Raw genomic sequence first — 23,031 nt, forward strand, 5'->3', positions numbered from 1 at the left:
TTGTTTGAACAATTCTTAATTTGCATTGTATGTTTGTATACAACTATACTATTTCTGTGATTTGAGATTAAAGGGGTCACCCTGGCATAGTGAATACGGTGTCAACGAAACTCTTTAAGTTTCAGAATAAATTAAATAAAACTGCTTTTCAGGAATCACACTGCTGACAGTCTTTCTGCCGATACTAGTGTCCTACCTCCTGGACGAGAAGACCCTGCCGTCTGCGAGCAGACTCCACCGAAAGATCCACGAGGAGAGCCTGTCCCATCTGATGAAGATTGGTCCCCAGTTCCCAGCGCAGTTCCGGGCCATCATGTCCAGCCAGGGCGAGCTCAAGTCTCGACTCGAGGCTGCCATAAAGCTCAATGAGGAGATGAAGTCCGCCTTGTTGAAGGCGCAGGAGAAGGCCAAGGCCGCGGCTCAGCCTGTGAAGCCCTCTATCACACTGAAAACGAACTTTGGGAGCTTTGCTTGATCTGGATGTTTATGTTTCTTTGTAAACTTAACTTAATGGATTAGACAGAGGGATTACTGTGCCAATTTAGATTATAGTCATAACAATACTGTTGACAGCGTATATATGTTTGATAGACAGGTCTGACTAAAAAATGGTAGTATTCTAAATGACTTAAACACCAGCAATCATAGCAATCGTATTCCTGCATCAAACCAGCATTTTTACATTGATCATATTTCCTACTGGAGTCAAATTCCAACAAGTCTTTAAGAGGTCAGTAAATGTTTAAAAGAGACTTCTCTTTTGTACATCGAAGCCTTAAGTTAAGGCCATGTTAAAAATGCTTTAACAATATATGCTTGTCGATTTCTCAATTTATTAATGAAAGTTTGTTAGCACTGAGTGTTTGTTTTAAATTTTAATATGTTAGGAAAGCTGACTTTTCAAATAAATTGTTTTCCTTTGAAATTAAAGTACACATGTTACTTAAACTGCTGATATTGGTCTGTGCGCATGTGTGGTACTTTAATGTATTATTTTATACAGATGTTTAACTTGTATGGTACACATACTCAGATGGGATATGATTTTTAAATGTCTTGGATGTTAGTGATTACTTTATTTCAGAGGTGCGTGAAAATCCAACGTTTATATTGACAATTGAACAGGACTAGAAAGTAAGGCTTGAAATTGCAGATACATACTTCTCATTGGCAATAATGTTGAACACTTCAACATTTTTGCCTATAGTCTGCCATGGCATTGAAAACCTGTTGACAATGCCACTTGCATAATAGTCACAGGATAAGGATTGAAATTACTACAGTAGGGTAGATATGCTGCCATGTCTGTGTACAGTAGGGTAGATATGCTGCCATGTCTGTGTACAGAAGGGTAGATATGCTGCCATGTATGTGCACAGTAGGGTAGATATGCTGCCATGTCTGTGTACAGTAGGGTAGATATGCTGCCATGTCTGTGTACAGTAGGGTAGGTATGCTGCCATGTCTGTGTACAGTAGGGTAGATTTTCTGCCATGTCTGTGATAATTGCACAAGTATGTGGCTGTGTTTTGTATGGCGCAGTATTAGTTACATTTTATCAAACATATTGCTCTTTAAAAAAAACTTTGGTTGATACATCATAACAATTGTTGGTGCTAAAACTTTTTGTAAAAAGCAAAAACACGTATGTGCTATTATTTATTTTGCCTCATAATTTCTTTTGAATTCTATTGAAGCATGTCATTTGTTCAAAGGTCAAGGACTTGGTCCTCATTATGTACATCCCTGAGGTATAATACGAACAAGGCCTCATGATACATAACATTAATACATAATTTGAACATAATTAACAGACAACTATTTAATATGTTGTTTCACTATGATAATGCAATCTAAAAATACATCTGCCACTATTTATTTGCATTGTATTTTAATCTGGAAATGTGTATTTATATAAGCAATTGATCATTGGTTGTGTTCATTGGCATTTGTATTTGCAGTTTAACTGTTGCCCTGAAGTGATGGTAAGTACATATTTAACTTTATAAAATACAAATGCCTTTCATCAAAAAATTTGTTTTTAATTATATTGCATATTGGCAATACAATTGCATATATAAGTATGATAATATGTTTTACACTAAATTTAGAAGAATTGATTTTCACATTAAAATTAATCATAATAATTTGAGTTTTAAAAATAATGGAATAGGCATATGTGCGTTATTTTTAACCAGGTTTTCCGAAGGAAAAAACTGGTTATTAGATTGGCGAATGCTGGCGGGCGGGCGGAACAAGCTTGTCCGGGCCATAACTTTGTCGTTCATTGTGAGATTTTAAAATCATTTGGCACATTTGTTAACCATCATTAGACGGTGTGTCGCGCGAAAAAATTACGTCAATATTTCCAAGGTCAAGGTCACACTTTGAGTTCAAAGGTAAAAAATAGCCATAAATGAGCTTGTCTGGGCTATAACTATGTCATTCATTATGAGATTTAAAATCATTTGGCACATTTGTTCACCATCATGGGACGGTGTGTCGCACGAAAGAATCACGTCAATATCTCCAATGTCAAGGTCGCCACGACTAAAAATAGATTTATTTTAAAACAAACTTACAAAGGGGGTTAATTTTGTTTGTTCATTTCAAAATTTCAGTTTGAGTTGTCTCCCTTTATCAGATTTTTTTTCACAATGAAAACCTGGTTTTGTGACAATTTTGTCCCTTGTTTTCTTTACAATAAGTTGTTAACAAATTGTGAAAATTACTGTAGTAATGATTTTGATTGTGAAAGTTACTGTAGTAATGATTGTGATAGGAAAATGTGTGTTTTTGATTTTATTTAAAACAAATGTGCAATAAGTTGTAAAGATGAATGAACAATTATTATGATCTTTCATCTTTTTTTAACTTAACTTGAGAAGGGAAATCATGACAATTTGTCCATGTGAATCCTGTATCTTTACAAATTGTTTTTGAAAGGAAAGTTGGTAATGTATTTGAAACAAACAATAATTGTAACTTAATCTGTTATTTTTAGTGCCAAATGGTAAACATTATTATGTGTTTTCAGAACATCTCTTTAAAGTTGTTTACCAAAAATTATTATTTCATGTTTTATGCATATTTGTATTTATACATTTCTTAGTATAGAAGCATTATGCTTAAAAATCACATATCTAATTACACGTCATGCATATGCTTTACAAAAGGAATGATAGCATCATTTCAGATGTTCAAGAGGACAGTGATATATATATATATATATATATATATATATATATATATATATATATATATATATATATATATATATATATATATATATATAATTTTGTGTGAGTGTTTTTATATTTCGGTTTATATATATTATATAACGAAACTTGTGACATTAAACGTATACATTTATGTCTAATCTAATTAAGTATTTTCAATTACACATGGTTAATATTCTTGTTATATTCCTGTTTATAATCTGTACATTTTCAGTTAAATATTGTTACACCCCAACATATATAATTACTTAAGTTTTGCAATTAATAAGCCCACAAATATGTTTATTTTAATAATTAAATTATTTTTCTTATACATGTATGTACATAAATTTGTATATGTACGTTTGTAAATAATAATGTGGTGAAAGAGGTAAAATTATTGTTTAAAGCTTGTATATTAAATTAAGCATGTAAATATAAGTGTGTAAATCATGTTTACAGTCGTGAACTATATGATGAACATGGAAATGTATATTTTGTCATTTTGTATATTATTGATCTTTATGTTAATGATGTTTTCATTATGAATAACGGTTATTTAAAGCCAGCTTGTAACTATGTAGCTTGGAATGTAGCGAGTTAATCAACGCTAATATACTGACAAAGCATTACCGTTTGTTGCTTACCGTTACTTTGAAATACAATTCTGATGGACAATACATCACAAGACACCCCCATTCCCCTTCCAAACAGACAAACACACGCTCTGGAACACTCAAGCAGGCTTATCACTTCTTCTTACATTGTAGTGATGTTTTAGAATTAAATTGCTTAAATTTAATATTCACCAAACAGGGCATGCATATATCATGGAACATTTCTCTGTAGACAAACACAGCTTATAGTTATTTATAGCGTTATTCATAACTACTTTTACTGCCATTAACATCTTAAAGACACTTAGAACAATTTTGACATGTACCATTGTATTACTACATTTTGCAATATATGCTTACAACAATTGCTTACACTGGTGAGCTGTACACGTATGCGGCGCTCTTTATTCCCCCGGTAGGGTGGCATATAGCAGTTGAACTGTCAGTCTGTCTGTCTGTCTGTCTGTCTGTCTGTCTGTCTGTCTGTCTGTCTGTCTGTCTGTCTGTCTGTCTGTCCGAAAACTAACATTGGCCATAACTTTTGAAATATTGAATATAGCAACTTTATATTTGGCATGCATGTGTATCTCATAAAGCTGCACATTTTGAGTGGTGAAAGGTCAAGGTTAAGGTCATCCTTTAAGGTCAAAGGTAAAAAACAAAATCCAAGGGAAGTAACAAGCTTTAAAGGGAGTTAATTTCTATTTTATATCATTTGGCAGGTACAGATCATTTCACAAGTGAAGTAATATTTTTGAGAAGGATATAATCTAAAACAAATTTTAAGGTCAAGGTCATCCTTTAAGGTCAAAAGTAAAAAAATACAATCCAAGGCAAGCTATAAAAGGGAGATAATTTCTAAACCTGCCAAATGATATATTAAAATTTTATTTCAAAGTGGCGCAATAGGGGGCATTGTGTTTCTGACAAACACATCTCTTGTTTTATACTTCTCTTAATATCAAGAAATGATGTTTGTGATAAAAACGGTGTTATCAAGAATTCGATTTCTAAATATCATGAAATGATTTTTTAATATTCTTTTTTTCTATGATATCTAAACAATGTTTTTCTTATATCAAAACAATTTGATACTAAGACATATGATACCAGAAAATCACTTTTGGTGTAAAAATGGATTTCTTTAAATAAGATATGTATTGACAACAAAAAGTCTCTAAATCAACAGACATGTCAAGTCCAGAAACGAGGCAAATCCCAGATGATGCGCCATGCAAAATGGTTCCTATGCCGTTTGCATAAACTGTAAACTGACCAGATTGAGCGACTGCGCAGGCTGGTCTGGAGCCACCCTGGCCGCACATAGCATTAGACACATGTTCGCATGACGCAGCTCTTGGTATCCAGACAATTGCTCCCAAGGACAATCGCCCCTACGCTAATTAATGCTTCCTTTCCTTGGATCTTGCCATTTTAGGTTTCGCATCTAAGTGTATGAACCCATGGACGTGGCGTCAAAATAATGTAGGAGCGACTGTCCGGGTTGTCAAAATAATGTAGGAGCGACTGTCCGGGATGTCAAAATAATGTAGGAGCGATTGTCCGTGATGTCAAAATAATGTAGGAGCGACTGTCCGGGTTGTCAAAATAATGAAGGAGCGACTGTCCGGGATGTCAAAATGATGAAGGGGCGATTGTCAGGGTTGTCAAAATAACGTAGGAGCGACTGTCCAGGTTGTAAAAATAATGTAGGAGCGACAGTCAGGGATGTCAACATAATGTTGGAGCGATTGTCCGGGTTGTCAAAATAACATAGGAGCGACTGTCCAGGTTGTCAAAATAATGTAGGAGCGATTGTCTGGGTTGTCAAAATCATGTTGGAGAGACTGTCCGGGTTGTCAAAACAACGTAGGAGCGAACGTCCGCCTCGTCAAAATTAGCGTATGGGCGATTGTTCATGGGAGCGATTGTCCGGGATTCAAAGCTCTTATATTCAGAGCGGAAAATTGCACTGATCTTCATGTAAAACGCAGCTGGTTTCCGATACTATTTCCTGTTGAATCCGTCTATTATGTTCGACTTAAAACATTTGAAAACAAGATATGTGTTTATAAGAAACACTATGTCCCCTTCTGCACCGCTTTGAAGCTATATATTTGACCTTGAAGGGTGACCTTGACCTTTCACCACTCAAAATGTGCAGCTCCATGAGATACACATGCATGCCAAATATGAAGTTGCTATCTTCAATATTGAAAAAATTATGGCAAAATGTTAAAGTTGGAGCAAACAAACACACAAACCAACCAACAGACAGGGCAAAAACAATATGTCCCCCACTATAGACGTTTGAAAGACGTATTTTATAGACTTATTTAAGCACATTTGTGCTTATTTTTTGTTGCATTTTAGCGTTTTGTGTCTCTAGCCTTTAACTATGTCATCAATTACTAGGATGTAAAGGGTATTTCTTGACGATCTATATTCAAACGTAAACCGCTTTTTTTCCTGAGATCAGTATATAGTTTTATATAAATAATTCGATAATGTATGTTTTACCGCTTTTTGTCCCACACCGGTGAATTACGCTCGGTCAGTCAGTCTGTCACTTTTCTGGATCCTGCGATAACTTTAAAAGTTCTTCATATTTTTTCATGAAATTTGAAACATGGACAGATGGCAATTTTGAAATTATGCATGTCATTTCATTGTGTTCTATCGTCAAGAATTCTGGTTGCTATGGCAACAAATAAAAAAAATCTGAATATGGTGGAGTTTCACCGGTAGGGGACCATATTGCTTGCCAATCTTTTTTTTTTTTTTTATAATCTGTATCATGATTAAGTTCATCATCACTGGCTTCGTCTTCGTCATCATCATCAGCTTTATCATCATCATGAATACCATCATGTCCGCTATCAATGCTTTCGAGCTAAAAATTACAAACAAAAATCAGGACGGTCAAACAGACGATTCGATACATATAATATACTGAAAATCGCGAATTGAGACATAGAGTAGGGCGAGTCGATGGATTGAGTAAAATAGTTGGTCCAAACGGCTGACTGGACAGAGTGGAGCAATTTTATATCAATACATTGACATTGAGTCTTCTTAAACACTGTAAAACAAATAGGACGGTGCTGTTACAAATCAAGATAAGTTGCCCCTGTAAACAATATGATTTCATTGTATATCAAACATCGGAAACGATCACAAAATTCTTTAAACAAAAAAGAATTAGGCCGTGACATCATAAAACGTGATCTTATTTGAACTATGAGATGCGATATTTCACATATGTTGAATACATACTTTTCGATAGATATGCCAAGTGAAAGACGGACACGCAGTCATTGCCACTGGTCTAAACAATACTAGGCATTAAATGCCTGGCCCGATCAAAGCTTTACGTAAGTACATTTTACAGATTAACCCAGAGCAACATTAAAACTTGATCGCACTCCTTGATCCATTGCCTATTAAGTCGATTAAGCGATTTAATTTGAAATCGAATGTTAATGATGTTAACATGATATAATTAACGTATGAATTCGCGGAGTTTGCATGTAGTGTATGTGTTTTTTTTCATGTGTCATGTTCTGCTATATATTGATGTGCTAAACGAAAATCATCTATTTACAAAGGAACTGATCAGAAAACATTTGGTATGTTTATAATCGCTTTTTGTGCAGGGTGCTTAAATATTCATGAACACAGAGTGTTCAATGAAAAATATTTTCATAGTGTTGGGATTTTCCATGCATACGGTTTGATAAGTGTTATTACATATATTAATCCGGTACATATAAATTGTGCCAGCATCGTGTATATCACATTTTTTGTTGACAACAGTTTAAGTTATCAACAGTTTATACCAGTTCAGCCGTATCGTGCGAGAATGGATATTATGTCAATTGCGGACAGGACAGGGTACCTCCTGACCAGACTGCGCGGATGCATAGGCTACGATGGCCAAATAAGTCATAAGACCCATTTTCGCATGACGCGGGCAATTTTTAATAAATGTAGTTGGTTTCTGTTCGATTGTACGCGTTAAACATGTAGACGTTTTTGGAACTGTTTCTTTATTGGTCACCATGTATCTTTATTTTTTTGTTTTACTTCTCAGAGATAACCCTATCCACATTAAACCATGGCTAGCAACGTTTTGCCAGACATGGACGATCCCCGACTGCGGTCACTTGGGAAGCAGCTGAACCGGAACCGGAAGACGTCCCTTATCAAAACGGACACGGTGAAACAACACTTGGACGTTTACGTAAAAAGTCTGCATAAAGAGCAGCGGCGATTTAACGGGAAATTTGATGTGAAGTCAATGCGACTTAAGAGGAATCTGGTGCAGGCGAGGGGAACGCAAAAGGTGTTACAGGCGCGCAGAGAGCAGTCATTTTGGGAGGATAATGACGATTATCCCTACGGAGTCTACGAGGGCGAGAGTCTTGCCAGCTACCGCCGGCAGGTCGAGGCAGTTATCGAGGATAAACATCCGCGAAATCGCCGGAAGAAGAAGGTTACGCGGCAGCTTGAGAAAGGCAAGGTCACCGGACGCATCATAGACGACGAACAGGCGCGCGAGCAGTTCGATCAAATCATGGACTTTGGTCGGCGCACTGGGTTCATTCAACGCGAAAACCCGCTAACCCGGACCTTTCTAAATACGGACTGTATGACAAGGACCGTGAAAAGTGAGCAGTTCTGGAAAGACCCGAAAAAATTTAGCAAAATGCGGTTTAAACCGCAGTATGAATCAAACGACAGCCTGCTAAAGCAACACTATACAAATTTGGAGAGCAAAACTGACCCTAAAGTGAGCCCTATTTTCTCGCCTAGTTCCAATGACAGTCCGGAACTTGTTCCTATCAATTCGAATTCAAAACGGAAGTTAACTAAAAATAAAAATAATCAACGACATAGAGCAAACACTCCATTGTCGAATCAAAGTTTGCCGTCTATTTTGTTGCAAGGCGAAAAAGACGTTCAGACCACAACACAGTTAACTAAATATAAGAATAAAAATCAACGACATGGAGCGAAGTCCCCATTGTCGAACCAAACTTTACCGTCTGTTTTCTCACGAGACGAAGATGACGTTCAGACGCCAACGAAGTTAAATAAAAATAAAACTCTACGTCTTGGGGCAAAGACCCCAAAGTCGAGCCAAACTTTGCCGTCTGTTTTCTCGCAGGAAGAAGATGACTTTCAGACGACAAAATCTTTTGCCACTACGACAATAATTAACTTACCGCGAATTGAGGCAAGCCGAGACGATTTCGCCTCCGATAATGATGTCGTCGCGCGCCAAGCCGTACCTAAAACAAGGCTTCGTCGAATGACCAAAAGTGACGCTGGTGCAGATGTCACTGCTGAAAATTTTCTCAGATTTAACAGACTCAAAGAGCGAAGGAAAACGACATTTTAATTTGAACCAAGTATTCAATGCTTTTTGGGCGTAGCTGTCTTGCCTTAATTAACCTGTATCAACAGCCACTAAACTAATTCTTTCATGTAGACCTGAATAAATAATTGGAATTTTCGCATTTGTCGCAAAGTAGAAAAGTCATGCATTTCCTTCAAGTTTTAAAATATATTATGAAAAACTGCTTTAATATGTGTGTTGTGCAGTAAAACCTAAACGATTACGCCGTTGGGAAATCTTTTGTTCATACGGCATATAGACACATTTTTAGCTCACTCGAGCACAACGTGCTCATGGTGAGCTTTTGTGATCGCCTTTTGTCCGTCGTCCGTCGTGCGTTGTGCGGCGTCAACATTTGCCTTGTTAACTCTCTAGAGGCCACATTTATTGTCAAATCTTCATGAAATTTGGTCGGAAGATTGGTCTCAATGATATCTTGGATGAGTTCGAAAATGGTTACGTTTGCTTGCAAAACATGGATGCCAAGGGGCGGGGCATTTTTCCTTATATGGCTACATGATGGCCATAGTAAAATCTTGTTTACACTCTAGAGGCCACATTTATTGTCCGATCTTCATGAAACTCGGTCAGAAGATTCATCCCAATAACATCTTGGACGAGTTCGAAAATGATGCCGGTTGGTTGAAAAACATGGCCACCACGGGGGCGGGGCATTTTTCCTTATATGGCTATAGTAAAACCTTGTTAACACTCTAGAGGTCACATTTATTTTCCGATCATCATGAAACTTGGTCAGAAGATTTGTCCAAATGATATCTTGGATGAGTTCGAAAATGGTTTTGGTTGCTTTAAAAACATGGCCACCAGGGGCGGCGCATTTTTCCTTATATGGCTATATATGGCTTTATATGGCTATAGTAAAACCTTTTTAACACTCTAGAGGCCACATTTATTGTCCAATCTTCATGAAATTTGGTCAGAAGATTGGTCTTAATGATATTTTGGATGAGTTCGAAAATAATTATGTTTGCTTGAAAAACATGGCTTCCAAGGGGCGGGACATTTTTCCTTATTTGGCTATAGTAGAATCTTGTTAACACTCTAGAGGCCACATTTACTGTCCGGTTTTCATGAAACTTGGTCAGAAGATTCATCCCGATAATATATTGGACAAATTCAAAAGTGATGCCGGTTGGTTGAAAAACATTGCTGCCAGGGGGCGGGGCATTTTTCCTTATATGGCTATAGTAAAACCTTTTTAACACTCTAGAGGCCACATTTATTTTCCAATCTTCATGAAACTTGGTCAGAAGATTTGTCCCAATAATATCTTGTTATCTCAGGTGAGCGACTTTGGGCCTTTCAGTCCCTCTTGTTTGGTTCTGCTAGTCATACGACAGACGGACAAACAGTTTATTCAGACTTATACATAAGAACATCGTCTTCATACTAAAGTATAACCATTATTTTTGTCACGTTAATAGGTAAAACAACATCATATACATAGCATAAAATAGTCATTTTATAAGAATTCAAATACTAATAATATATCGAGGCGGTAAAGAAATGTATTTAACAGCATTATTTAGAATATAATTTCGTATATCAAGAGCTTCTTTGATATATTTACATACATAAGGAATTACCGAGCTTTCACATGAAACTGATAACTTGTGGAATTTATATACATATTGTTTGATATTGAATATATGGCTTATATATTTTTTTCTAAGATCAATGAAACAGCGGCATATACACATAAAATGGTAGTCATCTTTTAAATCAAAGTCATTACATCATAAACAATAGCGTTAATTAAGTGGAATGTTATTTATGACATATCTGCCTGTTTGGATTCTCATAACACGTGCAGATACTCTTTATGCCTAGTGGACTCTCCCATCATTCTAAATTGGATCAATTTATTTCCAAAATTAGGGATGTCTAGTATATTTATTTCTATATTTAGAATATTTCTTACAAAAATTCCTTTAAGCAAACAGCGCAGACCCTGATGAGACGCCGCATCATGCGGCGTCTCATCTGGATCTACGCTGTTTGCCAAGGCCTTTTTGTAGACGCTAGGCATACATGGGTTAATCTTACAAAAATAATCGAAAACGTCTAGGAAGTAATTCTAAGAATGTTTCATATCCCAAAGAGGTTTTAAAAACTTCATACAATTCTAATACATTACTATTATTCATTTTACCATACCACTGTTGTTTTAAATTGTCAACAAACCTACATTTGAACTTTCTAATAAAACCATAAACTTGTTCAGCGTTTGGATTTTCATAATATATTTATCATATATTTTCATTAACAAATTCAAGCTTTGTAACATTCTAGAAATTTGAGACCCATTTTTTATGACCTTTATTACAATCGTTCAAGGACTGTTTGTACACAATTTGCATTATTATGTTCTCATTGGCTAGAACTTTCAACCAATATTTTATAATTTTAACAAACCTGTATATATTCAATGGATATCTACCTAATTCTCCATAAACACCAACCTTAAATGTATTTAATTTAATTCAAACAATCGTTTGCAAAATTGTAAATATGTGTGTTCTTTATCATCTTACTTTGTGAAACCACACACATATGAGGCATAATTTAATATAGAACCCACAATAGAGTCAAACAAACGGCAACACATGTAACGTTTTACGTCAATGTCATTGGATTCAAACAACAGTGTATTCATGGCCATACGGGCTTTACCAATCAAATCTGTTCGGGTTAGTTTAAAACCTCCAGTATCATTCAACATTGTGCCTTAATAGTTAAATTTATCAACCGCTTCGATAGCATTATCATTGTATAACAATTTTGTCGTTTTCGTTTCACCCCGTCTTGCGAAATACCATTATTTTAGTTGTTGAATTGTTCACAATGAGCCCCCAATGATTGCAAGTATTTTCTAAATAGGTTTGAACTCTAGTAGGTGACTCGCCTGAAAAAGCCATGCCATCATCAAATAAAGTAAAATCAACACAATATGATCTATATTCAAACCAGAGTTAATTATATCTTATAGATACAGTTCAAGATCTTCAGCAAAATAATTCTTGTATGTATCGGCTTTGCACTAAAAATTACATAAATAGTGTTGAACAGTCGATATCGGAGCCTAATTTGGTTTAACTGTCATATCGCCAAAAAAATACTAAGGTCTCAAAAGAAACGTATTGAAACGCTAAATATTCAGTTTCAAATAAAAATCAAGATTTGAAACAAGGCGTCTATAAAGGCCATATACCGATTTTGATTGGTAACGACCGTCAAACACGGATGGCTCATTCACTAAAGCTAACAATTTGCGTGTATATTTAAAAGTGACTTGCTCACAAATTGTAAAAATGACAATTTTCAAGGAAAATATCACTACTCACTTAGAAAAATATTTAAAACATCTGTTCGTTTATAGAAAGCCAATCATCAATCGAAAAAATAAAAATCCGTGTTTAACGCCTTTTATCGATAACGCAGCAATAATGTATAACCAACATTAAAACTTCCTCATAATCTAAGAAGCCTGCGTGGTGAATAGAATCAATTTGTGCTTCCTGAGTTACCGTGATCGAGCTTCAGGATGGAACTTTTAAGCCTAGTGGACTCTCCCATCCTTCTAAATTGGATCAATTTATTTCCAAAATTATGGATGTCTAGTATATTCATTTCTATAATTAGAATATTTCTCACAGAAATTCCTTCAAGCAAACAGCGCGGACCCTGATGAGACGCCGCATTATTTATTTTAAACAAATAAAAAAAGAACATGTATTGCCTATTGAGACCAGATACAAGTTATGAGCCTGTGTGTTTTGAATAATCAACGTGTACAAATTAACGGAAACCGTTAAACAATTAGAGGTATTGCGTGTTGGAGCATGGTACAAGTTATGTGCTTGTGGGTTATTCAACTAGCACTATGGCCTCTGCTAGGATCTAAGGACAATTACCAACAGTGCGCTTAAATGAAAGAAAACCATTGAAAGAAGATATATTGTGCCTCTTGGAGCCTGGTACATGTTATGTACTTGTGTGTCATTTAACTAGAACTAGCCTGTACTAGGATCTAAGGACAATTAAAAGAAACATTCTAGAGCAAATGATGATGTTATTTAACAAGAATTGCAAACATAACTGGGAAAGTGCTATGTAAAAGTTCGTTACAGAAATGAAACGAGAGTTCTGGTAGTTGTTGCGAGAAAATGAACCTGATTGATTCGCTAACCATACAATTTATGACGACGACAACACAAAGTCAACATAACGAACATGCCACAGATACTGTAAGATAAATGTTGACAACTAAACCGATTTCGATTGTGAAAACGAGGGTTCTGACAGAGTGTATAATTTTAATGAGAAGAGAAAGGACAATAATGACACAGAATGGGAGGCCTTAAGCAAACAAATATACTATAAGCCGAGCGGTATCGATGACGCTGCATTTTATGAACTTTGTTAAACACAACGCATTAAAAAAATTAAATAAGTCAGGATGGTTTCTGTAGTTGTATTTATTAGAGCAGTATTATAACTTGTGTCATATAAACAGCACTATGTGTAGTTAGATCTAGTTGTACAACAAAAAACGTATGGTAATTTACTACTTGGACAGCAGTTAAGATAAAATAAGGCGATGGAACCAGTCGTCACTCTTTAGTTATTCTTAATAGCTCTAGTTTCATTTAATGAAGATTCAAATCGTAAGTTATAAAGTACAGATGTAGACGTATTTAAAGTGATATTATGGGCATCTAACAGTTTATAGGTGTCTATCGCAACCGTTGTTTATTTTTGGTGTTTTCACTTCATATACACTTGTATTTGTTAATGCAGCATCAACATACTAAAACGATATCCCGGAAAGAGAAAAATAATGCATTTGAATATCAACCGTACTTTCGTTTGACAACTGATCATGCATGCACGATGTGATACTAAATTTAGTTTTAGTGCAGATACGACACAAAGACACATTTTTGTTTTACGGATCATTTCGGCTTACAGGACTGGGTGGGTCACGTAAGAATATCGAATATAAAATATATTTTTATAAACAACTGGTAGCAAGATGAGTTGCAGATAATTGGTCAGTAACCACATTTTAACTTACTCTTTTGACCTGTTAATTCTTTTCAGCTCAATTCAACAATGAAAAATGCCCATATTATCACTTTAAGATATCATAGAGTAAGTGAGTCGTATATTTTAGTTTATACCTTTGTTGTTGGCTTTTGACATCTTTTAAGAAGGGTCTTGTGACTTAAGTTACGAGCCAAGTAACGACTGACTTAATCACAACAAACAGCTCTTTTTTTATAGGCAGTTGCTGATGCTGGGCGTTGCTGGCGACCAATCAGAACCAGACTTTCATGGGAGGCGGAAAACTACAACGGGCGAGGCATGGTATCGTAATGCGCATGCTCCAACCAGAGACTTTAAATAGATTCTGGGAAACCAACAAGTTATAAATAGTATTGATCATTTTAGTTTTTGTACAAAGGAACTTTATTTGTATAGACGGCGAATTAACCAAGATTATACTGTAAATACTGATTTATACTGCATTATATTTAATTATCCTATATAATATGATTTCTAACCGGTCCATACGAAAGCTGTTTTATGACTGATTTTGCATGCATGTAATTCAGTTTATCTTTTATGAATAACGCGATTTCTCGTTTATAATATGCAATACTGTATATTCGGTCACCATTTGTTGATTAGTCCACTATATTTTTTTAACTCAAATCGTCGAATAAAAGTTCAATGGACAGTATAAAAGGCCGCTATTAAGAGGTTGGCTAAGTTTCACCAACTACAAGGTGAAGGGAATTTTATCTTAATATTTTTAGTGAAAGGAATGAAAAAACTGCATCTGATTTTTTTAAATACATGTTACAAAAACAATGCAAATATTTATAGCAAAACATCTTATATTCATTTAAGCCTTAAAAAAAAAATACTACTGGGAAAATGAAAATGTCGAAAGGAAGAAAATATGACGGTACTAAATACAAAATACTGGGAATAATAAAAATGTCGTTTATAGGAAGACATATATTAGGGCATGAAAACCATTTAAGTTTGTAAACTATTCCATGGACCTCAATCAACGAAGAACAAACATTAAACCAAGGGTGTATACATACGCCCTTTTGAAATAATGTTGGTAAAAAGTATAAATCGTGGTTTCCAACCCACATGTACGCTAACTTGGTAACAGCATGATTATAGCTCAGCACGTTAGCTTAATGCACTATAAATCCAATATTTATAATTTCAAGTATTTGATTGAAGGATCATAAAATTTACATGAGCATGTTCTATATGTTGACAACAGAATACCATGCCCTGGCTGTTGCCATTAACGTATAACAACAGGCGGAGCATGTTCTATATATTGGCAATTGAAAATCACGTATTGTCTGTTGTCTTGGACGTATAACAACAGACGAAGCATGTGCTTACCCAACGCTTACGCTAGCAACATCTGTTGCTCATGTAATGTCCTGGTAAAAAGCGCGCGAAAATTAGCGTGGGTGTATATACACTGTCGAAGAAAATGTACTGTGTACTGATCTGGTCAATACTGGATTTAATTTTGGTAATTGTGAAAACATGATCAGCAGTGTTAAGACTGCGATGTTTGGACAAATGTGCGCGTTTGCGATTGTTTGACATCATGTTTAGATATGATTTACTGTGACGCAGTAGTGTAGGTTTATAAACACGAACTGAGAATATAGTGTAACATTCCATCACCTATTGCAAACTGTCGAGCAAGACACGTCAACAGTTTGTTTCTTATTAGCAACACACTCTTTAATTGTTTCTAAGCGACAACAAACTGTTGAAGTCATAGGCGCTTGATGTCAATGACAATGTTGTTTTTTGTAATTTATTTATTTATTTTTAGTTACCCGTTGTTTATTATAATGCATACACAACCTAAATTAATAAAAATCTTCCGATAAAACGTCTTAAAAAAAAAAGATAGTTCGAGTATGTACATAGATATTGACAAGGTAAATCACTCGCCATTTTCTAAAGCAACGGAAGTGCGTCATTATGCATAATTAAATCGCTGTCACCCCGCTCGCTTATTGAAATGCGCGCGCAGGCCGGGAACCTTGCTCTTTTTCTATCTACTTTCAGTTTCAACAGAAACATCCAAAGACACTGTGATAAATCCTTGTAACTATTTTTTCACTCAATTTATGGGGCAATCGACACAAGATATTGTAAATTGCATACACATGAATCATAAACAACGGGTAACTAAATAATAAATAAATCAACAAATTAAAAAAAACAAAAAACATTGTCATTGAAATCGAGCGCATATGGTTGAAGTGTGTTACTCGACAGTATATGCCTCCAAATTAGAGTGGAATAACACATGCAACCACAGACGAGCATACTCCTACCATGCTCAGTCTGTTATATCTGGTTTTAAGCCAGTCTTGTTATTTTATAAATGCGACTCAATTCAAAATATTAGAAATACCATCATATTTAAATGTTACATTCTACTCAAGTTAAGTTTAACACAGACAGAATAACTAGTAATAGTAAGTCCTATATAACTCCCCCATCCACCAACATGGAAGGAGGCTATGCTACAATTGTAAATTAAATGTGAAATCTACCCATATGAATGTGTTTGCGATAGTCTGTCAGATCATGAGTAATGCCCGATAAAAAAATGAAGTTCAGTAAAAACATTCAACAATTATATCGCCCTTTATACTGGCTTCAAAAAGCATAGTAATACATACAAGATTGTTTTTATTCAGTGACCAGTTAAACAGAGTTTGGTCAAGAAACATATATTTACAAACTTAACCCAACAGGGAGACCCTTTGAGGCATACATGAATGCATAACATGTAACAATACAGAATACGCAATTGGGATTGAGTGATCGGTTCAAGCGGAAACACAAAATATATCATTTGAAAACGAGTGTTTGATATTTATTTTTTAAAATTACGTTATTTCCAATATAGTCAGAAACAATACATCTGCAAACAACACTTCATATATTTGCGTTTCATCTAATAAGGAAATGCCGACATGGACTATTTTAAGTGTTCATACTTAGCATCGACCAATAAAATATAACGAAGGTGGGAGTTGTTAACCTTATTTTATCCCGTATGACATTCAAAACTTCTGAAAGACAACAATTTGCTCGTCCACATTGACTAATGCAACTATTCATAGTAAGTAACAATATGACAATTTGTCAATATTAAATAACTCGACTAGATGTTTTGACTAGAAGTGTCTCATGTAGACAAAGAAAGGAAAGTAATACATCCAATGTCGTCTTTCTTAGACTAGCACATCCCGCACATTTTAAAGTCCTACACGTAGTCATTATTCCACATTATATTCGCATCGTTTGCAAATGAAAGTGTCCGATCCTGCACTGTGTAGCGCTTCTCCTACACAGTGCGGCTTCTTGTAGAAGTAGCACTCGCACATCCCACAACGCATCTAAAATGTATCATAATAATTATATGTACGGTACAATGGACAACAATAAATCAATAAATGGTATTCAAATAACCTTATTCGTTCTTATTTTCTAAATTTAGACATCATAAACTTATTGAACGGTTTAATTTCAAACATATCAATAAATTAGGCACTTTATGTACAGTTTTCCTTTGCCAGTGTTTTTGTCATAAAATATAGCATTGATCGGCATATAAAGTCATTGATACCCATTTGAGTATTTTCGGACATGTGAATTTGTTTAAGCTGTAACTTGACCTAGATATTGGCCTGAATGTATTTCCATGCGTATAACGGTAAACTATTCTACAATTTTCTAGTGTTATACCGGATTACCAAGTTTCCTCTTTAAATATATACAGCGATAGATTCGTAACTCAAAAATCAATTATAGATCAATAGAATCTGTTAATTTTCCACATGATGAGAGAGCAAATCAAAGAGCAAAATGATGATTTTTTTTGCTACTTTACAATCTAATAATGAAATGATTTTAAAATTTTAAAATTCTTACCAACTTTTCCTCCCCTTCTGTTTTCCAACCACATGCAGGACAGCACTCTTTAACATTCACTGAATATAATACATAATAAATGTAGGTCATGTGAAATATTATACAAGAGCACCGCCTTGCTGGTGCAGACCGCTCATCTATTTTCTTGTTAAAGGTGAAGGGACTCTCATTTTCAATCACAAAGGAGGGAGGGGTGGAGTGAAGAGGGGTGTATAGTGTGGGGGTGTGGACATTTATTACATTATCTCCCAAAAATGCGAAAAAAAAGCAAAAAAAAAATTCGGGGGGGGGGGGAGTGGGGGTGGGGGGGGAGTGGGGGGGATTCTTGGGTGCGATGGTTGGACGGTATTTCAAACATAAAATAATAAAATAAATAGTTGTGTTTTTTAACCGTTTAAAAAAAAATTGGGGGGTGGGGGGGGGGTATAGTGTGAGGGTGTGGTGGTTATTTGTGAGATGATCTTAAAATAAAATTATGGGGGGGGGGGGATTCGGGTGGGGGGAGGGGGGGGGGGGTGGGGGGATTCTTGGGTGCGATGGTTGGACGGTATTTCAAACATAAATAATAAAAATAAATAGTTGTGTTTTTTAACCGTTTAAAAAAAAAATTGGGGGGTGGGGGGTATAGTGTGAGGGTGTGGTGGTTTTTTGTGAGATGATCTTAAAAAAAAAAATTAGGGGGTGGGGGGATTCGGGTGGGGGGAGGGGGTGGGGTGGGGGGATTCTTGGGTGCGATGGTTGGACGGTATTTCAAACATAAAATAATAAAAATAAATAGTTGTGTTTTTTAACCGTTTAAAAAAAAAATTGGGGGGTGGGGGGGTATAGTGTGAGGGTGTGGTGGTCATTTGTGAGATGATCTTAAAAAAAAAAATAGGGGGGATTCGGGGGGGGAGGGGGGGGGAGCACGGGGAATGGTTTGGGTGGAGCCTATTGTGGTATGTCAGGTAAGAGTAGTTTTGTCAAAGTATCAATCAAATCTAATCATAAATAAAGAAGTTATGGCAATTTTAGCAAAATTTAATAATTTGACCTTGAGAGTCAAGGTCATTCAAAGGTAAAGGTAAAATTCAACTTGCCAGGTACAGTAACCTCATGATAGCATGAAAGTATTTGAAATTTGAAAGCAATAGCCTTGATACTTAAGAAGTAAAGTGGATCGAAACACAAAATTTAACCATATATTCAAAGTTACTAAGTCAAAAAAGGGCCATAATTCCATAAAAATGACATCCAGAGTTATGCAACTTGTCCTTTTACTGTACCCTTATGATAGTTTGCAAGTGTTCCAAGTATGAAAGCAATATCTATGATACTTTAGGGGTAAAGTGGACCAAAACACAAAACTTAACCAAATTTTCAATTTTCTAAGTATAAAGGGCCCATAATTCCGTCCAAATGCCAGTCAGAGTTACTTAACTTTGCCTGCACAGTCCCCTTATGATAGTAATAAGTGTTGCAAGTATGAAAGCAATAGCTTTGATACTGTAGGAATAAAGTGGACCTAAACACAAAACTTAACCAAATTTTCAATTTTCTAAGTATAAAAAGGGCACATAATTCTGTCAAAATGCCAGTCAGAGTTACATTACTTTGCCTGCACAGTCCCCTTATGATAGTTAGTAAGTGTTGCAAGTATGAAAGCAATAGCTTTGATACTTAAGGAATAAAATGGACCTAAACACAAAACTTAACCAAAATTTTCAATTTTCTAAGTATAAAAAGGGCACATAATTCTGTCAAAATGCACGCCAGAGTTATCTAACTTTGCCTGCCAAGTCCCCTCATGATAGTAAGTAAGTGTACCAAGTTTGAATGCAATAGCATTGATACTTTCTGAAAAAAGTGGACCTAAACGCAAAACTTAACCAAAATTTTCAATTTTCTAAGTATAAAAAGGGCACATTATTCAGTCAAATGCATGCCAGAGTTATCTAACTTTGCCTGCCCAGAACCCTCATGATAGTAAGTAAGTGTACCGAGTTTGAATGCAATAGCATTGATACTTTATGAGAAAAGTAGACCTAAACGCAAAACTTAACCGGACGCCGACGCCAACGCCAACGCCAAGGTGATGACAATAGCTCATATTTTTTTTTCAAAAAATAGATGAGCTGAAAACAAACAATTTAACATATTATCCCGAAAATTCCATAATGACATTCATTTATGATAGACAAATAAGGCGCTTGAAAAAATTGAAAAAATAAACTGTAAAGGGTCCGTTAATACATGATAGCTTGTACTTATACCTACACTTGCCTTATACTAGTTATGTGGAATTTGTTTGATACAAAAGCATTCATAATATAGTCTTAAGTGTTGAACTTTCCACTAAAAATTCACTTGTAACATTCAAATGTATCGATACCTTCATATAAAAGAAGAGTGGCTGCAATCTCTTTTCTTTTGTTGAGCACGTCCTTCTTTTCAAAGATACATGGCAACCCCAAAATATGGTCTTCTGCGAACTGAAATTAGTCCGTGTTTGAATAAAAGTAACGCATTTAAGCAAAAGGCCGGTTATGATTTTATTTTATGACAGTGGTTTATACTGTGTACATGTTCCTGAAATTTTGATGTATAGTATAAATTAAAATTTCACATATTTTTCCTTAAAAAAAAGCTCCTACGAAAAACACCTAAGGTTTAAACTGTTAGTATGATCCTTGTTATCTTGAAATCGACATTATGTCGTCAATTTGAAATAAGGTTTGCCATTTACACAATTTTATCACATTTTAAAGAAACATATATAACAGCGATTGTTGTCATACCATCACTATGTAAATGCCACAGTTGAAACCATCAGTCTGTTTTGAATGAACTGGAACTTCCAGCCTCCAGTTTTTGTTGTCATTCAAGGTTCGTCCGAGAAAGTTTCTGAAGAAAGAATGGCAACATGGAATTAAACGACCAAAATGTTTGCACATTTACATAACAAAACAGAATTGTTTAATTTTCACGCGCGAACAAAAACGGAAAAAATGATTTGATAAAATGTAGTTTATGTTATCAGTTGATGATGTTCACTTCAGTACATTATTCAACTTACTTCCAGTTTTGTAACATGTGTCTTTGTTGGAAGGCTGTTTCTCCCAAAGAGTTATAAAAGTACAGTACTTTCTTTTTCGGCTCAATAACCTGTAAAAATAAACTAGAGCTATCACTAAGAGTGATTCATTCCCCCACCACAAACCTTAATTTAACAGTTGATATATAAAAGTAATGTGATTTCCAATTGGAATAAATGCACACTGTCTATTCTCGATAGAACTCACTAAGTTATAACTACACATTAAGTTTGATGTTTGTAGTTTGAACACTTTCATAATATAGCCAATGTTGAAGCTGACGCAGTCAACTTTACCTTGAGATCTGAGAGTTTGTGGTGCTCAAAATTCATTGACCCGAAAGAGGGTCTGACAAGTCATGTAAAGATCACCAAGGTGCTTCTACATATGAAGTTTGATATTTGTAGGTCGAAGCAATTCCATTCTGACGCCAATGTTTAAGTTTTCTATTTAGAGGTCACAGTGACATTGTCCTTTGAACTAATGACCCGAAAGATAGTTGTCGTTTAAAAGTCATTGAGGTATATCTACATATGAACTTTGAAGGTTGTATGTTTATGGGTTCAAAACTTATTCATGAAAATAAAATCGGGACGTGCGGACAAAAAATCAGGAAGAACTGACAAAGTAAATTTGACAGTTGACCTACTGTCCGGAAAGAGAGTCGACGCGCAAAACTCATTGAGGTGTATCTACAAATGACCTTTGAAGGTTGTTTGTTTATTGGTTAAAGTCATTCGTGAAAACAAAATCTGGTCATCAGGACGGGACGTACGGACAACAAATCGGGACGTACGGACGGGACGTGCTGGGATAGGGACGGATGGGAAAAACATATTCTTTTATAGCCCCCCCCCCAACAGATTCTGTGGGGGTATAAATGTAAGCGTGTTTGTAAAATACAAATTAGTTTTTTTACATGTAATCTTGCCGTAAGCAGGTTGTAATTTAAGTTTTTGTTAGCAAGTCTACAGAAATGGCCCACATGTTGACCTGTGTTTAATTCCACGAATTAGACGTTGGCTCGTAATAAAAGTACCTGGACGATATAAAGCCATATAAATACCAAATGATGTTAACAAAACGTTTGCTCGGCTGAATGCAGTTCAACTTCCATGAATTTCCTAGAATATTTTGTCATGTTTTTTTTTGTCGTTGTGGATGCTGTATAAAATAAATCACTCAAGTATAGCGACCCTCGTGATTATATCAGTACTCATTTGAACTCAAAGCATGCATTATTGTTCATTAATTGCAACACACTAAAATAACGTTTTTCATGCATCATAATTTTGTCATTGACATTGATATTTAGATTCGAACAATAGCAGCATACTAACCAGGAGATTCCAGTGGTTACCCCTTTGAAAGTAAGCTCCAACAATCATGTCGTATTCATCAACTCTGTACTGTAAATTGATAAATAAAAAAGTAAAAACAAGAGCCGTCACTGTAAAATGACAATGCCCCCGAAGGGTCATTTGACATTGCATTTAGCACCAGATGTGAAGGGAACTATTGATCAAAGTTGAAAAAAACAGCAAGAAATGTAACGTTATAGTCCTGAGAGGTGTTGTGTCCAAAATTAAATAAATGCATTTGTTTAAAAAAGTCATGGTACAATTAATTATTATGAACAACATCTGAAAACTGGATAATTAGATTTTCAAGGTCAATTTCATTCAGAAATCAAG

General features: G+C 35.4%; 2 protein-coding genes across 6 annotated transcripts in view; one reads left to right on the forward strand and one right to left on the reverse strand.

Moving 5' to 3' along the window:
* LOC127875118 (HEAT repeat-containing protein 5B-like) overlaps positions 1–3,850 on the forward strand; it is an 86,310-nt gene extending 82,460 nt beyond the window's left edge. For all 5 annotated transcript variants that reach the window (XM_052419942.1, XM_052419943.1, XM_052419941.1 and 2 more), the window contains one exon: positions 153–3,850. In XM_052419942.1, the coding sequence (XP_052275902.1) occupies positions 153–475 (323 nt within the window). In that variant the 3' untranslated portion in view covers positions 476–3,850. The remainder of the gene's footprint in view (positions 1–152) is intronic.
* Positions 3,851–20,605: 16,755 nt separating this feature from the next.
* LOC127872383 (uncharacterized) lies at positions 20,606–22,742 on the reverse strand. The gene is made up of 4 exons (XM_052415714.1): positions 22,678–22,742; positions 21,319–21,407; positions 21,041–21,146; positions 20,606–20,734 (listed from the first exon to the last, which is right to left on the reverse strand). The coding sequence occupies exons 1-4, from the start codon at positions 22,723–22,725 to the stop codon at positions 20,606–20,608; spliced, it is 372 nt and encodes a 123-aa protein (XP_052271674.1). The 5' UTR covers positions 22,726–22,742.
* Between the last annotated feature and the right edge of the window lie 289 nt (positions 22,743–23,031).

The sequence above is a fragment of the Dreissena polymorpha genome, chromosome 3, assembly GCF_020536995.1.
Source record: "Dreissena polymorpha isolate Duluth1 chromosome 3, UMN_Dpol_1.0, whole genome shotgun sequence".
Classification (NCBI taxonomy): domain Eukaryota; kingdom Metazoa; phylum Mollusca; class Bivalvia; order Myida; family Dreissenidae; genus Dreissena; species Dreissena polymorpha.

Coding starts and splice junctions, on each gene's coding strand:
- LOC127872383 (XM_052415714.1), bottom strand. CDS start 22,725: ATGATTGTTGGAGCTTACTTTCAAAGGGGTAACCACTGGAATCTCCTG. Junction 21,147..21,318: donor CACATGTTACAAAACTGGAA/GTAAGTTGAATA, acceptor TTCTTTCTTCAG/AAACTTTCTCGGACGAACCT. Junction 20,735..21,040: donor GTGGCATTTACATAGTGATG/GTATGACAACAA, acceptor GACTAATTTCAG/TTCGCAGAAGACCATATTTT.